An 18,967-nucleotide genomic window follows, 5' to 3' on the forward strand; every position below is an offset into this window, starting at 1 on the left:
CCTCGTATACCTTATAGCTGCTAATGGCAACAGGGGAGGGGGGAGGCGGAAAAAGTCATTCCAACAAGTACAGAAAATGCGGATACGAGACGTATTCGAACAGCAACGTCGAAGTGCACAGCATAACGGTACTGAAGTCCTAGAAATGTTAACAGAATAACAAAGTAATGGCGAATTTAATCAAAGTAGGCATTGCAGTATACTTATAACAGAAGTTCTTGAAATTAACATTTCGTTGGAAAGGAACGCAAAAAAATTCTCAGAGTGAGTAAGAAGTGGCACAAAACATATTAGTATTCTCGTGGATGAGTGAATCAAGTCTATAGAATCACATACTTTCGACTACAACGTAAACGATACCAAGACAACGAAGAGTGCGTATGTGAAAGTGAGACAGAAAAGCGTGTCTAGCCGTATAGTTTATCCTTAACGTCGAATGCAACAAACTCCGTCTCCAGCGAAAAATTGTAAACAACAATCTTTGTTCGGCGAAAAGGTACACACAGTAACTAGATATATATGAGTGGATATACATGACAGAGCAGAAAACAGTTATAAAAAGCTTTCGAATCGGTCCGCAGCAATATGACATGTGTATTACAAAACTGACGATTTCAAAGGAATACAACGTGCTATTGTTACGGAGACTAGTGTTCGTGTGATTTACGGATGCTCACGACAATTTAGGCGATGTGTGTGATCGTGATATCATGCACATCGCGTGAATGTTATCCACATAGCATTTTATATCCATATACCAATTTTATATCCATAGCAATATGTTATGGGTCCAAAATTGCGCATGATATTGGCTTCAGTGATTTCTAGGCACACAATGGCTGGTTGCAAAGCTTCAAACAATGCTACAGAGATAGAAAACGACATTTAAAAGAAAGAAAAAAAAAAAAAACTGCACCTTGAAGATGAACAGCGAACTGCAGAATCATCCAGAACAAACGTATTCCTACGTTCAGTAAGGAATTTATTCTCAAATCCGAACAATTGGAATTTGAAGGAGAATACATAGAAGAAACAAAGTAGTCGTAAATTACAGTAGACAGTTTTACACAAGCCACGAACATCAATGTCTTCAATTTGCATTATTCGTATAAATTATCTCGACTATTACTTTGAATGGGAAATTGACTAAAAAGCTATCTATTGGGCCGTGAGAAGTTCTCTACTTCATGTAATTTTGTCTCGTATCAATAGCCTAGCAAGGAGACTAGAAATCTGTATGTCACAGCAAGCAACAATTGAAAAACTGGTTTAGTATATCTACAGGTACAGAATGAACACTACGGTTGGAATGACAATTTGCTATTCCTTGTTTCCTGGTCTGCGTATAAAGTTAATACAATTTCAAAGTAAACTATTCACCCTAGAAAATATGTGACGTTTAAATGCATACCGTAAGCAAGCACTGAACAAATTTAGCAACCAAATCTATTTTCCTGTGCCAACAAAAGGTATTACCGCACCATCTGTAGATATGATATAAAAGATAACCAGTTTTACGATAATCTGGCCGACAGAGTAGTTCGCATTCAACTACCAACAGTTTTTGCCACCACATTATACTAACATGATTGTGTGAGAAGAATGGGTACTAGTTCATCGTCCTGAACGCTTTACAACTCTTATGGAGTTCATCCCTGATCTTGCTACCGCGAATTATTGTAGCCATTGTGGTGCATCATTTGTTACTCTTGGTGCAAGTTTAAAGTTTGTTCTGGTCAATCTGTGAATGTCGTTGATGTCCATTTTGTGCAGTATACCACATACATACCGTAGAAGATCGCTCTCTCCACATTGCGTACATTCACTTTTCACCATTGTTCTGTGCACATAGTCAGTAAGTCATATTAGCAGCACAAAGTTTGTTGCTACCATACTTAATGTCGTCGCTTTCGAATGGTTCAAACTTGTTATTGCACATGCAACCTCGACGTCAGATAGTTTTCCTGTAAGATATACTACGGTCAAGGAGCACGTTTTGCATGATTTCCAACATAAAATAATTTCATAGACTTATATAAATACAATTTTCTACATTAAAAATTAATTTGGCGTATGATGCCTGATACTTCCCCATAGACTGGATTAAATGATTTTAATCTTTAACACGGTGTTAAATTAATGTAATACTAAAACCAAGTACTCCTCAGGAAAGGCAATGTGAATAATTTGTAGGCCAAATATCAATTTACTGTAATACGGGCCCAAACTGTTTGCTTTTTGATGTGTAGAACAAAAGGATACATTTATTAGAAAAAAAATTACACCGTGTTTCCCGATATAGTCAATAGTCACATTTCTTGCACTCCTTACAACAAAGTGCCTTAATATCGTCAGCCTGAAACAATTGTCAGTAAATTAGAATCAACTTTGAACAGACTGTCTCCCTTTGGAGTAACTGGTAAAATACTGATGAGATGATGAGCTCTAAGGGTTTAAAAGATATTAACATCGCTCGTGAAAACACTGGACCGTCTACCCTATAGAAGTAATATTTTAAATCAGTGCAATCTCATAATTAGTTCGCCTTGTCCAACGTAGCATGAACTAACCTGATATATCTTTGAATAATTTTTAAGATTTTCTTAAATCATGATTTGTTAGTTGATTAGCTGCAATTAGGCACGCTAAACGCATCAAATTCACAAACGATGGTGTGCTTTATACTTTCGACTAGTATCAGCATTCATGGAATTCGTGTTCTTATTCAGTTCAAAATCTCTTGTCGTTGCGAATTCTGTCGAGGAATTTGAAGTTTAAAATATATAAAACGATAATCATGCCTGTAGTTCTGTATGGTTGCGAAACAGGGTCGCTTACGCTGAGGGAAGAACATAAACTGAAAGTATTTGAGAACAAGATCCTGAGACGAATATTCGGACCCAAGAGAAACGAGAACGGGAAATGGCGGAAACTTCATAACGAGGAACTACATAATTTATACGGTTTACCAAACATTGTTAGGATCATCAAGTCTAGGAGGCTTAGGAGGGCAGGTCATGTAGCTAGGACGGAAGAAAGTAGAAACGCTTTCAAAAGTCCTGACTGGAAAACCAGTCGGAAAACGACCATTAGGTAGACCTAGGCGCAGATGGGAGGACAATATTAAGATGGATCTCGCAGAGATAGGAATATAAAGTAGAAACTGGATCCAGTTGGCTAAGGATAGAAGTCAATGGAGAGCTTTTGTGAATGCGGCATTAAACCTCCGCGTTCCATAGGCCACAGAGTTAGTTAGTTTTATCAGCATTCACGGACGTACATCTATATTAAAACTTGATAAACTTCTCATAACAAGGTGAGTCGTAAGGTTTGCAACATCTCAACAATCTAAGATACGCTGTGATTGTCCGTAAGTACAAGATCAAACGGGCCCACGGACTATTTAACACGGAGGCCGCCACTCCGTCATTATCTTCAGCCAGTTTTCATCGGCAGTGACGATGAGTGCTCAACAGCGTCTGATTCGTTAATTGTTATTCTTTGAGATTGAACTCAGGCATAACACAGCGGCAGCAACCCAAAATATTTGTCATGCGAAAGGGGAAGGTGCAGTGAATCATAGCACACTAACTCGTTGGCTCCAAAAAAATTCGTGCAGGTTGTAAAAATGTCGACGATCGGTCAAAATCCGGCCGCAGAGTAACAGATTCTGATGTTATACGACACGTCATTGACGAAAATCCATCCACCAGCACGATTGTCAAACCAACTCGGCATGTGTCAGTTCACTGCAATGCGTTACCTTCATGAATTCGGGAAAACTATCAGGTGCTGCCATATTGTGCTACAAGAGTTGACCCCAACTCAAGCTCCGAGGAGAGCAGATGTATGCCGAAAAACTGCTGTAAAATCCGCATAATGTCCGTTTGCCTGAAACGGACTGTTACTGTCGGAAACGCATTGTTTTACATTTCTCATATCAAATATTCTGTTCCACGGATAAAATTGGTGTCTTTTATTCAGAATTAGAATTGACTCCTGTGTAATCATTAACTGTACATCATTCTTTAACTGCAATATTTTCGATAAATCGAAAATTGAAGAAAATGTTTTCAAATATACTTCCTTTCATTCTTCTATGAAATAAAGCAGGATTCACACTGAAATTCTGATTTTCTTGATTAAGAAAGTACATTTTTCCTGAACCATAACACCGCAAACACTATTATTTAAAAAAATGTCTTTTAATCGGCCTCCATCATCCCCAATGCTCTACCTTTAATTTTGAAATACAGTCTAAGCTCACTTTCTTACTGTTTTTATTTATTATGAGCTAAACTTCCTGTATCTGGGATATAATAAACACTAGTACCAACCAATGATTATAGCCTAACAATATCTTTAATATCTCGGCTCATAAAAAAGTAAACATATATCATAATTTGGCCTACCTTTTTGATTATCAAAAACAAAGAACTTATTTTTTCTTCTTGAATTTTTCATTTAATTTGGTCATCATCTTTTAAAGTTTGAAGATTTAACACCTTACGACGCTCCTCAAGCTTCTTTAATTCTAAATATATATTTTTGTTTTCATCTATCTTAATCTGTCTTGATTCTTTGAGGTGTTCTTAATATCTCCTTCGAGAAGCTAAAAATATTCCCCGAGTCTTCTGTGAAATATAGCATACTTCTACTATTTTCGGCATATTTTGAAGCTTTTCCCTCACTTTCCACGACTCATTTTAATCTCCCTGACCTTTTCTGACTTTCAAAGGTCAATGTGAACCATGAAACTAATTAAAGGATACAAATAATATCGTAGAATATCCAAGATAACACTAAATTGAGAAGAAATGAAGTAACCGAGAATCGAGCTGAAGAAAATTTAATGAATTCTCCACCACGACGCATACTTCAAGAATCAAGTATCTCTGAAAATACAATTCCTAGAACATAACTGTAGAAATAGTTTGCACATTTACTCCTCGAAAATATTAGAGAACTTTATCCATAATTCCCCGAGAAAAACAAAACGCAACAAGAAATTAATTAGCTTCAAATATGGTATTGTATATTTTCCATATTATACAAATAAAAATTCTAGATAACTACATATATATATATATATATATATATATTATTCAGACATACATAGAAATCGTCATGTTTTGTTTATTAATATTATTTATTAATACGCAGTCAAATATATCAAAATCTACTTTTATCTTCTCATCAGCGACCTCACTATCATTAGATATCGTGAGAAAGCAGAATGGGGCGCTCCGCGGAACTCACGGACTTCGAACATAGTCAGGTGATTGGGTCACTTGTGTCAGAAGTCTGTACTCGAGATTTCCACACTCCTAAACATTCCTAGGTCCACTGTGTCTGATGTGATAGTGAAGTGGAAACATGAAGAAACACGTACAGCAAAAAAGCGTACAGGCCGACCTCGTCTGTTGACTGACAGAGACCACCGACAGTTGAAGAGGGTCGTAAAGTGTAATAGGCAGACTTCTATCCAGACCATCACACAGGAATTCCAAACTGCATCAGGATCCACTCCAAGTACTATGACAGTTAGGCGTGAGATGAGAAAACTTGGATTTCATGGTCGAGCGGCTGCTCATAAACCACATATCACGCAGGTAAATGCCAAACGACGCCTCCCTTGGTGTAAGGAGCGTAAACATTGGACAATTGAACAGTGGAAAAACGTTGTGTGGAGTGACGAATCACAGTACACAATGTGGCGATCCGATGGCAGGTGGGTATGGTGAATGCCCGGAGAACGTCATCTGTCAGCATGTGTAGTGCCAACAGTAAAAGTCGGAGGTGGTGGTGTTATGGTGTGGTCGTGTTTTTTCTTGGAGGGGGTTAGCACCCCTTGTTGTTTTGCGTGGCACTCTTACAGCGCAGGCCTACATTGACGTTTTAAGCACCTTCTTGCTTCCCACTGTTGAAGAGCAATTCGGGGATGGAGACTGCATCTTTCAACACGATCGAGCACCTGTTCATACTGCACGGCATGTGGCGGCGTGGTTACACGACCATAACATCCCTGTAATGGACTGGCCTGCACACAGTCCTGACTTGATTACTATAGAACACCTTTGGGATGTTTTGGAACGCCAACTTCGTGCCAGGCCTCACCGACCTACATCGATACCTCTCCTCAGTTCAGCACTCCGTGAAGAATGGGCTTCCATTCCCCACGAAACCTTTCAGCACCTGACTGAAAGTATGCCTGCGAGAGTGGAAGCTATCATCAAGGCTAAGGGTGGACCAACACCATATTGAATTCCAGCAGTACCGATGGAGGGCGCCATGAACTTGTAAGTCATTTTCAGCCAGGTGTCCGGATACTTTTGATCACATAGTGTAAGAAGAATCAGTTGTAAAACCACGCAAGTATTGAGTATTCTTCGCAGACAGGTTGCAAGATAAAAATCTTCTCGAACAACAATTATAGACAGATATACAGAACGCAAGAATAATATTAAGAGACATGAGTGCGAAAATTTGAAAGGACACAGGAGGATAAGAAGTACTGGGAAATTTTGGTTTCAGAGAACCCAAGGAAGAAGGGAACATAGTATTATATTTCTGTCAAAACAGCATATAATCACTGAATGAATACAGAAAATAAGCACGTATTGGCATGAAAGTGATTCCTAGCGTATGATCACAGGTTAGCAAAAGACTTCAAGAAACGGAGGTTTTAAAAAATCTATAATAAGAGAAATATAAGAATATGAAAACCCCATGATCAAGCAGTAAAAAAAAGTTCACGGAAAATATATGTTACTAAAAGTCCACACATGAAGTTACATCTATACAGAAGGATTTGAAAAGTGAGTATGCCCTTGGTTACGAAACAACTTTTCGCTTTAGAATGGTACAGAAGAGTTGAAGTCAGCACAGAATGGAAGGACCACTAAGATAAGGAAGGCCAGTATTTCTTGGATCGCATCATCATATGTGACAAAACATTTTCATGATGATGACAAAGTGAAGCAAGTTGTCCTAGTGTAATTCAGATCTTTCTATGCCGAAGCCTTCCAGGCATAGATAATTTTGCGCCATTCTCCATTGACACAAAGAAAGAAGCCTTCATAGACGGTATGCGGTTTCAAACAAACATCTGCCTGAATAGTTTACTATAAATGAAAAAATAATACTCTCCCCCTTTTCAGTGAAGAGGTTTTTAAAATTAACTTCTACTGAAGGAATAAAATGTGGACTTAAAGGTTTCAATCTTTTAAAAATTACTGAACTAAAAGAGCTACCTACGTTACTGAACACTTCACCCAGACTGAAAGATTCCGAAAAAAGAAAGTATATCAATATTTTAACTCGGTTTTAAAGAAGCAATAAAAAGAATGTGAAGAGTAATTTAGAAAACGAACATAATACATACATACATGTATGAACGTATATAATATACACAAATGATTATCAAAATAATGGTTAACACCAGGGGATGCTCTTAACCTATGTCCCGAACCTTTACGTTCACGCTCTCTTCACAGTGACGTCACCAGCGAGGAACTTAGAGCTTGTCGTCTGCTTGGCACGCGAAGAGTTACTATAACATTTTATAGTAAGACCACAAACAATTCTTTATTTATTTTGGGTTTTTGCTATGTTGAGTTGTGTTGCTTTCTTTTCTAGTGGTGTACGTGGACGAATATTATTTAATAGAGAAAAGGTCTATATCTCGGAAGATTTCTTTTCGTGGGCTTGGCTGTACAGACATGCAATATTGCAAGATAGTGTGAACTTTTGTCAGGGTCGGCGCGAGGGGGGTCGAGCCGTGCCACTGCCCAGGGCGGCAACTCCAATGGGCGGCAAAATTTGAAAAAAGAAAAGAATATTATCAAAATATAATGCTTCGTCATAGGCCTACAGTCTTCGAAAAATAAAATTGTGTTCAACTGAGAATGTAATTGAACTTACTTCACTCACATTCATGAAATTCAGAACATTCCCTTCATTTTCAGTTATCAAACTAGTAGCCACAGGTATCTCATTCAATATTTCCCTTGCCGTCTTTCTGCTACAGAGCAAATGACAATAATCGTTCGTTGTGTACAAATTACACACAATAATGGAGAATGCCTCGTAAAAATTTGCTAACACTTTTTTAGTTTCGTACCGATAATAGACACCACTGGTCTAGGACTGACAGAAGAAATAATTAAACAGCTAAAGGAAATGAACATTCCCATCGAAGACATGAGGGGCTAAGGATATGACAATGATTCCAATATGAAAGGCAAACATTCAGGTATTCAGAAGAGAATTTTAGAAATGAATTCCCGAGTCTTCTATGTTCCTTGCAGTAGGTCATTCACTAAACCTTGTCGTTAACGATGCAGCCACAGCATCTTAGTACGCCGTTTCATTTTTTTTTTTTTTTTTTTTTGTTGTATAGTTAAAAAGTTTATGGCTTTTTTTTTTCTTTGTCAGTTCAACGTTGGGCCATACTAAAGGAGCATATTAGTAGTCTCACTTTAAAACCATTAAGCACCACAAACTGAAGAGCCGAATTGATGCTCTGACTCTACTTGCGTTATATATCAAATAGGGGAGGCTTATGATGCATTACTTCAAATAAGTAACAACAATAGAACAGATAGAATAGTCACCCACGATGTTCTGTGTATAGTAAACAGCTCCGTGACTTTTACTTTCCTTTGTTTACTTGATATCCGGTATCAACGTTACTTTTTACTCCACATAAACATAATAAGCAAAAGTCTCCAAAGCATTCATTCTCATGTGTTGGATGCAGTCGGGTTTCTCGAAAATATATCAGTACTTCGAAAGAGGCAGAAATGATGCAAAGTTTCATTCTTACTTAGTTTATGCGATGGAGTTAGTATCAGCATTGTATATGGATGATCCACGGATAGGTATTACACTGTAAGCTCGAAGGCGAAAGAAGAGAGAGTTTCAGTACGAGTCAGAGGATGAAGCAATTGAAGATCCACAAACAAGATACAAGATCGATTTTTATTACAAAGTTCTAGACGTGATTGTGTTAGCTTTAAGAGAGATGTTTGAGCAACTTAAACATCACAGCGAGTATTTTGATTTTCTTTACGATATAAGTAATCTTAAAGATATTATGCTACCTGAACTTTTGTCTGAAAATTGTACTAAACTTGCAGCATTTTAACAAACGAAGAATCGAAAGATATTAATCCCAGTGATTTGGAAGACGAACTGAAAGCGTTATCCGCTATAATTAAGCTTAAAAGTTCATCAAAAGAGATTTTAAGATTAATGAAATGAAATGAAAACTTTGAGTTTTACGTCCCACGGTTATGCTGGTGCTGGGACGTAAAGGAAACGGCGAAGATGAGAAATGAATGAAATGGTGAAATGAAGAAAGTGGGAGGAAACGGGAGAACCCCGAAAAAACTCACGAGCACGGTTTGTCCACCACAAAGTCCACACGGCGTGAGCTGGGATCGCACCAGGGACCCCAAAGCACTTGAGGTGAACGCTCTACTACTGAGCCACCGCGCCACCTTAAGATTAATTAAGGAACACGACTTTGCTCCCAATGTTAGTGTGGCACTTAGGATTTTGTTAATCTTACCGGTAACAGTGGCAAGTGGAGAAAGAAGTTTTTCGAAACTTAAGCTTATTAAAAACTATCCACGTTCTTCTATGTCTGAAACACGCTTGAATGGTTTAGCGGCGATATGAATAGAACACGAATTGGCTGAAACATTGGACTACTCGAATGTGATACAGAAATTTGCTTATATCAAAGCAAGAAAAGTTTCTTTCAATTAAGGTATGTTAAATTTATGTATCTCCATTGTATTCAGTAAATTATAAGACTTAGGTTAATCACTTAGCTTGCCGTAATATCTGATTCACTATATTATCTTCATTCTCCATACTCTATTGGAAACACCTTTTTGATATAAAATAAGCTTAAAAATTAAAATTCTTAGTCGTGACTAAAACATATATTTTTTTAAAAAATTTAATTTTTGCATTCGCTTCTGTATATTACAGATATACAGCGAAATCGAGCATACTGAATATTGTGTCATGTGTGTAGTCGTTTAAATATTACGTAAACATTCGAGAAGGGTAGTTCAATTGTTTATTTATTTTTCCATTTCATACATGTTTTTAAATAGGGCATCTTATTTGGTCTAGGAATTAATTCGTGCGGTTGGTACGCACACATTGAAGCTGTAGTACAAACACAAAATACATAAATACCTTAAGAAAAATATTGTCAATCGCTAGCCACCACTTTCGCCCATCTGTCAGGCAATGTACGGATTCCGTGGCGAAAGAAGTCCTCATCCTTGGAAGCGATCCAGTCAGAGACCCATTTTTCGATATCTTCTGAAGAAGTAAACCGCTGTCCAATCAAATCGTTGTTCATGCAATCGAACAAGTAGTAGTCCGAAGGAGCAACGTCTGGTGAATACGGCGGGTGGGGTAAAACTTCCCATCCGACATTTTCTAAATAGGTTTTGACCGGTTTTGCGACATGTGGGCGAGCGTTATCATGTTGAACAATAAGTTTATCATGTCTGTTCTCCCATTCTGGTCGTGTTCTGGCCAGAGCTTGCTTCAAACGCATTAATTGTCGTCGATAACGTTCTCCATTCATAGTTTCACCCGGTTGCAGCAGCTCATAGTACACCACACCTTTCATATCCCACCATATGCACAGCGTAACCTTTGCACAGTGAATATCTCGTTTTGGTTGTGATGGACCTGGTTCACCTGGTTTCACCCAGGCCTTTTTTCGTTTAGGGTTCTCGTAATGGATCCACTTCTCATCACCCGTAATAATTCGATGCAGAAACCCCTTTCTGCTCTGTCGTTGAAGCAGCAATTCGCAAATGGTTTTTCGTCTTTCAACGTCTCTGTCTTTCAATTCATGTGGAACCCAATGTGACATCTTTTGAATCATTCCCATGGCTTTCAAGCGTTTGGAGACTGTTGTTTGATCAACGCCTAATGCTGCTGCAAGTTGTTCCTGCGTTTGACACGAATCCTGCTCGAGCAATGCTGTCAATTCTTCGTCTTGAAATTTTTTTGGCTGTCCAGCTCGCTCTTGGTCTGCCAAGCCGAAATCACCACTTCTAAACCGTGCAAACCACTTCTGACACGTTCGCTCAGCTAGAGCATGGTCACCATACACTTCCACCAAAATACGATGACTTTCAGTCGCACTTTTCTGCATGTTAAAGTAATGCAGCAGGACACCCCGCAAAAACACTTTATCAGGCACAAATTGCGCCATGTTCACTTAACTACAAACTGGTGTTGTTGACGCTTTAATCCACTGCCCTATACTACGAACGATACGCGATGACAAGGGTTTGCAACACATGTGTGGATACACGGAACTGTGGGACACTCCGTTCGTTGCGCCATCTCTTGTCCACCCGCACGAATTAATTCCTAGACCAAATACTTTTTCGTGACACTTGAATGTCTTCTGTCAAAATAAGGTTTGCGCATTAAAGGGGCGGCATGTGAAATTTCGCCCAGGGCGGCAAAACTGCTAGCGCCGGCCCTGACTTTTGTACGTGTGTACATATGTATTTTTACGTGTATTTGTCTTTAATCTCCAAGTGTTCCACATTATAGAATTAGGGATGTATACTTATATTTCATCGGTTTCTTTTAGAGTTAAAAGTTGTTCTAAATTATTATCAATTGTATATACAATCAATCGATCTCTTTATGCATGTATACGCCTTTGATTTGCACTATTCATACTTAACTGATAGTTTTAGTCCCTCCATGCCAAAATAGGGAAGAAAAGACAAAGGTCCTCAGTCAGGATCATAGGCACCCGAAGAAAATTTTTTAGGGGGAGCCGATTTCAAAGTAAAGTAAAGTAAGTTTATTTTCCTTATTCATTTTCGTAAATTTCTATGTATGCATAAAGTGCATAATTTAAAATTATTTTTCGATATTTTTCTGCTTATTGGTTCTCTAGATGTTTATTTGAGTTAGAAATCAGAGTAAAACTCCGGGACGTTGGGTGGGTAGAACAGGTGGAACGATTGCCCCACGCCTTGCTCCACAGAATGGAAGAGTTTGACCGTTGAGGAAAACTAGCAGGTTAACTATTTCCAATTCATTGTTGAGATTAGTGTTGTCCACGAGACGAGATCGAGGCGAGAAATATCTCGTCTTGTCTGCAATTCGAAACGAGAAGAATCTTTTAAATTCGTTTAAATTTTAAAATATGGGAGTTCTCGTCTCGTTTTCGAGGCAAGATGAGAAACTTCACGAGTCTCATTGGCAATACGAGTTCACCCAAGTATTAAACCTTAAACACTGGTTTACTGTTGCATGGTTCATCGTTTTAAAATAACAAACTATAAATTGATAAAGTGATTGTAAGAACACAATGAAGAGCATTCAAAGATACACAAGTCATTACACAATATACTCCAATAATAAATATGGTTTAACTGTTGTTATATCTCATCCTTCGTGGATCTCTCGTGACTTTAGGAAGTCAGGACAAATTTTGTACACAAATTTATACAAGAGGCTAGAGAAACTTCAAGGCGAGACGAAAAGAGCTTTTTACGAAAATCGATTCTACAAGACGAGAAAACCTAATTTCTCGTCTCGTCTCAATTCGTAACACTAGTTAGCATACAAATATTTAGATATAAACCAAATACATTTTTCAGGACTGTGTACTATTAATGTCACGAAGTGCAATCATAGCGTCAACAATGGTTACATTGAATATAATCTGTGATGGATAGTCGACATGACGTTTAACACTGATGGGTTCCGTTTTAATAATCATGTGGAGAAGATATGAATTGGCCACTTTAAACTTTAAGCATGAATGCCGTATATTGAACAAAATAAATTGTTAGGCATCAAAGGGCTTCCGCAACTGAATGCATCCACAATCTATTATTATTATTATTATTATTATTATTATTATTATTATTATTATTATTATTATTATTATTATCCATGGTTTTAAGTATTTATTGAGATATTCTTATCAGTAATCACAAAGTAATCTATTTATGTCGGGTGTGGAACTCACCTTATCATTGGTTCCGCAATTACTTTAACTCGAGGCACCGGAAATTTCAGAGAATGCCGTGGTAAAACACATATTTATCTGCAACATTACTTAAATACATTCAGAGCAACATTTCAGATATAAATACATTTAAAATGTAATTATAATTCAACAATTATCTATCTCATCAAAAAATAAATAAATGATCATGCAACACAGGTACATCGTTAATCTTCCATAATATAAATTGCGTTAAGATGTTTTATTTATTGCTGGCTTATTTATTTATTTAGTTGTAGTTTGTGGGTAGGAGAATGTTGTGACAGCGAAAATGCTATGCATAAAGAAAGAAAAAAGACATTCTGCCTGCTTCGTACACTTCTATACCTACTTGCTGCTCCTCGCTGGTGACGTCACGCAAAACTAGGAGCGAAGCGTCTGTGCGTATAGCCTAACCTTTCCTTCCAGTAACCTTGGGTTAACACCTGTAGTTTGCAACACATAAGTGTAAATTGGTAAAACCAAAGATACGTGTGCAGAATTGCCGTTATTAGTGGTATGTTAGTCAGTCTTCTGTACTACATTAAGCAGATTAGAACTAAGGGCATGCTGAAATGGGCAGACGGTGGTGGTGATGCAAATTGGAGTTTCAGACACCAAATTGGCACGAGTCAGTTAACGCAAATGTATCTAAGGTAGCCAGTGTGTTAGGTGTATTGGGAGTATGGCCTACAAAATTCATGGCAAAATATCGGTTTGAGTATTTACAGATTACAATTATAAAATTATTTTGTGACTATAGCTTGCATGATCGATTCGACAAGGTTAAATAGAATGTAACAATATTTTTATATTTATGACACAACAAAACATCGGCACTAGAATTAAAGAATTATTGAAGATTCTTAAAGACGACAGTGCTGTTGTGTCAGGTTTATCAAAACAATTAGTAATATGTAAGTATAAAATTAAATTTCAAGTGCTACATAAAATGTCTTCACTGATAGAAAGAAATATACTTGAATCTCTTTTCATCATATCAAAAAATCCTATGTAGAACACAGACGAAGGATATTTAGACAAAGAATGAGATCACTTGTTGTTAAATCTTATTAGCAATAATTCACATACGTAATTAAGTTTGTTAATTTACATTATTTGGTTTTTCTCTCACTTAGTTTCGTATACATAAGAAGCATATTCAAATTAGTTGGCAATACTCTACAACGAACAAATATAACTGTTCAAATATGTTAGTAGTGTTACCTTCTAATTGTGTATGTCTAGTTCTTAACTAAGTGAACTGATTTGTGCTCATACAAATTCGCTGTTAAGGCTCATTACAACAAAGGGCAAATACTATAATAGAAAGTTGGTTGCACTTCAATTAGTTGGAAACCTGGTCATTTCTTCAAGATGTACAAAAACCGCACATCTAAAATCTTCAGCCACACACCTGGAGAAAGGACGTCAGTTTAGCTTTCGAAACTATTAACAATTGATAGTGTATCGAAAATTTTGCGGCATTTGAGAGATTAAAAATTTTAAATTTAAAAAAAAAAATGTGTTCCTCTGCGCTCTGTTTCTAAATAGAGTTTAAAATATACTATTTCTGATAAACAGAATCAGAATATTCATTCACTTCATTGGCCACTGACGAAGTGGAAAAGATAATGATAGAACTTTGAAGTGTACGGTCCCCTAAGGCCTCATTTATTCTTTGGCATAACGCAACTGAAATGTAAAATAGTACATGATACGTAGATCTTGTACTTGTAGTTTCATTTTGAAAAGTTTTAGACTAAGAACAACGAAATCTCAACAAAAACACCCTAACCAACATAATTTTAGTGTTACGAGGGACAGATTTAAAATAATGACAAAACTAGTGATATGTTCCAAGCGTTAGATGGATGGCGCTATGTTTCTGGTAAGAGACACTTGACTGTAAGAGTCCTACAGTAACGTACTACGACTACTTACTGTACCTGTGGTGTAGAGTGTATCCTATTAGAATTCTGTCGTTACGTGAAAATGTTTTAAAAATTGATCACGAAACAACCGACCGAGATAACTCATAGCAGTGATCGAGGCATTTCCACATTCACAAGGTGCGTCAAAATAAACAGTAAATCCCATCTCCTGTATTTTGACGTTTTAAAAAGACTTCAAGCAACTGTGCAATGTACAATTTGAGTACTTCTATGAATTGAGGATTCTTACACGGCAAACTACCAATAGCTGTTGCATAAGGATAGATTACGGTAATCTAGTGTCTTCACCTTTCCTGGAAAGTCTTTATTCTTTATAGTAAAATTAAACCTTAAAAACAAGTCTGAATATAAACCAGCGCTGGACAAAACACAATAAGATTTTTCTTCTAAAGTTCTAATTTACCTAATTTACCGTTTGAATTAAGTACTGACGAAACTTGCACATGTTAAACTTGCAAACCACCTCGGTTATGATTGAAAAATAACTTATTTGTCCTTACAGGTTTGGATAGTCAGAACTTTTTCAGACATTGCATGCATATTAATAGATACTACCAAGAAAACAAATAACCGAACAGAAACGGAAACATACCTGTTCAATTACAGAAATAATTGCCTCAGAAATGCTGAAGTGAGCATTTTCCCTGTCCAATTCTGCTGAATGCTTGCCAAACTGACCAGATGAAAGAAAACTAATTAAACTTTGTCCTTCTAATGGCCTAGGGAAAAACCCTGTAGACATAGGTAACACACTATTTCCTCCGCCTTCTTCAATAAAACTTTTCTTTCGCTCATACTTCTTTTCACTTCGGTTGAAGTCCTCAATCGAACTGCTTTCTCTAATAGCACTTTCAATAGTTGCAGTGGAATAACTAAAAGGTTTCTCGCTTCTCCTCGATCCATTTTTTGCACTTACAGAAGTTACATTTTGCTTCCCCTTCATGGAATGTGACGAGTGACAAGGGACACTTTCCAAAATAGAACTGGAGGAAGTAACGGGAAGATGCAAATCTGTAGGACGAGCACACCCACCTTTAATTCTACTACCACATGTATGAACAGGAACTGAAGTACCATCACTTGATACACTTTGGTTATTTGAACTTTTATTTTGCGATTGAAGTTTTGAATTTGACTTCACTTCAACTGCGGAATTCGATTTTCCTATCATCTTAGAAACATCTGTCTGTTTTACACTCTTCTCAACAATACCACTTTTCGAGCCTCCAGTTTTCAAAGATCGATCAAACTTCCATGAATGCAAAACGTTATCTTCTGGAGAGAAACGAGTCTCATGCAGCTGTGAATAATCAATCTGCAAAATACTTGGGGATAACTTCGAAGATAAAGCTTGTGAAGCATTAAGGTAACTTCTACATTCTTTGGTATCTCCCTGCAGCGAATGAACAGATATTTGGCTTGAATTTCTGTACGAGCACGAACGGAAATGTCTTGGATGGCCGCGTCGCAAATTGCCAATCACAGATTTATCATGTTGCTCGTCAGATTTACTTTCAATCAAGCTTGGCAAACTTTGCCACTGTCGAAGAACATTAGCACCAATTACAGAGGAACTTGAAACCAGACTACTTCCCATATTTGGAATGTCTTTGTTGTCTATACCTAATGAAATACTGCTTATTCTTTGAACACCAGAATCACTGTCCCGGGTAGATGAAGAAAACTGACTATTTTTAACATCAGTGCTACCAGTGAATGACATATGTTCTGTCGTTTTCGAAACAGGACTGGATTTTTTCTCTGATACTGTATTTTGCTCGGCCACTCTTGATCCTCTATCAGTAGAAACCGATGATTTTGGTTTTCCAATAAACCACTTATACTGTACAGTTTCCGGAAACGAAGAGCATCTTCTATGAGTTTTCTGAAATATCTGTGATTTCCACTTAGCAAGATACTGTAATTAGACAAAAAAGAGAGAAAAAGTTAGAAACTATTTTACTAAAACAAATACTATATATATACGAGAACTGTAAATAAACTAGTGGCAAAATACTTAATATAGATGATATATAGAACTCATACGCATCTTTAATATAGGTTACGATCTGCACTTTCTGCCAAGTATATGGAAGATGTTGTACGTCGTCAGTTAGATGGCCTCTACTGATCACACTGATGAAGTGCCCTATTGCTCGAAGCACAGGCAGCTTTGTGACCCTTCGGAGTCTTTTCAATTGTGGATACAAGTCTAAACTGCAGGGATTCATGTCCGAGAATATGAAGGCTGCTCCAAGACTTCCCAATACTATTTACACAGATGTATAAAAACTAAAAACAACAATGACACTACGCTGTGTTTACAGTTTAATATCAGGGTATAGTATCAGACTAATGACGATAAATTTACTGTCATAAGCCACAATTAACATGGTCATTTGTCTTCATCTTATTAGGTTCCTGGCGAACTTTCCTTCGAAATGGCACTCAAGAGAAGCGTCAGTGTATCTTTATTGGTTGATTAACTGTTTGGAATTTTATGTTCATTTTTAGAACCGAAACTATGGGAAACGGAACCTACTGCTTAAGTGGCATTCAAACTGCTACTCGGGTTTATATTCAAGATAAGTACCTCACAAGGAACCGAACCCGGGACCAGACGTATTAGCCACTTGGCCACGAATAGTGACGAGTAACTCTCGCATGCGTTTAGGCTTATATGTCCGTGCCCAAATCTTGGCAAAATCAAAATACGTTGCAGAAATACGTCTTTTTCATTGTGGTATTCGAACTAGATAGACAATTGCTGAACACCGGTGTCACTTCCGTACCTTTGCTAAGTAAAGGATTCAATGATGAAACGTTAAACTAAAACTATCATTTAATTACTCCTCTAGTTCTAATACATTTAACTTGTATCTCGGAAGAATAAAAAGGAAAGGAAATGAAGCTCAGGAGAACCATTCGCCATCGTCTTAGACCTGCAATGATTGTTAAGAATCATCACATTCTTTTGGTACTTACTGTCAAATATTATGATTGTATGAAAATCAGTGGATAAAACAGCCATATAATCACAAACGGTGCACCTTGTTCGTCTTTATAAAGACTTTCTATTCATGACAGTGTCTAATATTTTAATTTTTAACTTTTAGACATCTAATAATCATAATTTATTGCATCCGTTCATCGTCATACAGGTTGATAGGGTAAAAAATGTATTGTCATATTTGCAGAGATGTCTATCCTTCCATCTCTATGATTCGCCGCCATAACTTTCCTTGGCAAGTATTCTTCTCCAAAAGGAGAAGCTTGATTTTAAACTCAATGCCTGTGATTAATACCCTTCTCTTGGGTTAAGATCTTCATAAAGATGTTATTCTTCTATAAAATACACACTTATATAATTGTTACTCATTTCATGGTTTCAACTTATTTTGGAAACCATTATTGCTTGAAGTACTCCTAGTTACCGATAACTACAAGACTTTTCAATGATTTTAAAAAGCATTGAAATACATGTAGAAAAGAAAGACAAAAAAGAGTTACTACTTGTTACAATTTGACAGATTCACCTTCAATTTGGTACTACAATTATCTACTATTTACTTACTACCAACAACTGAATATACAACATTATCAATTAGTATTACCCATAGTTATATAATGGTCAGCTATAGGTTATGGTGTAACATACAAGACTGTATTTTAACGCAGAATTTATAAATAATGCGTAATCTTAAGAACAGTCTTCCATATGACGTTACACGTCTCGTTACTGGGACTAAATCGTTTTGTCTGCTTTCAAATGGCATTCGAAAGCTGTGTTTCTGCCAGTACTCAATACACAAAAGATGATGTTGGTATTAGAGCAAGTGTTGTCTTCGATGAAGAAAATTGCGATTAAAAAAAAAACGGGCAAAAATACCAACTCATCGAATCTCGGTCCAGTCATGTATTCTTTCACTCTTTCTTTAAATCTGTACCTATA

The 18,967-nt window shown here is 37.0% G+C and overlaps 1 protein-coding gene across 4 annotated transcripts in view; it reads right to left on the reverse strand.

Moving 5' to 3' along the window:
- The window catches only part of Rubicon (run domain Beclin-1-interacting and cysteine-rich domain-containing protein rubicon), a 77,738-nt gene that overhangs the window by 38,902 nt on the left and 19,869 nt on the right, over positions 1–18,967 (reverse strand). For all 4 annotated transcript variants that reach the window (XM_081769062.1, XM_081769061.1, XM_081769060.1 and 1 more), the window contains exon 5: positions 15,608–16,933. In XM_081769062.1, coding sequence (XP_081625188.1) covers positions 15,608–16,933 — 1,326 coding nt within the window. The remainder of the gene's footprint in view (positions 1–15,607; positions 16,934–18,967) is intronic.

The sequence above is a fragment of the Thermobia domestica genome, chromosome 8 (assembly GCF_964235325.1).
Source record: "Thermobia domestica chromosome 8, izTheDome1.hap1.1, whole genome shotgun sequence".
In the NCBI taxonomy this organism is placed as follows: Eukaryota; Metazoa; Arthropoda; class Insecta; order Zygentoma; family Lepismatidae; genus Thermobia; species Thermobia domestica.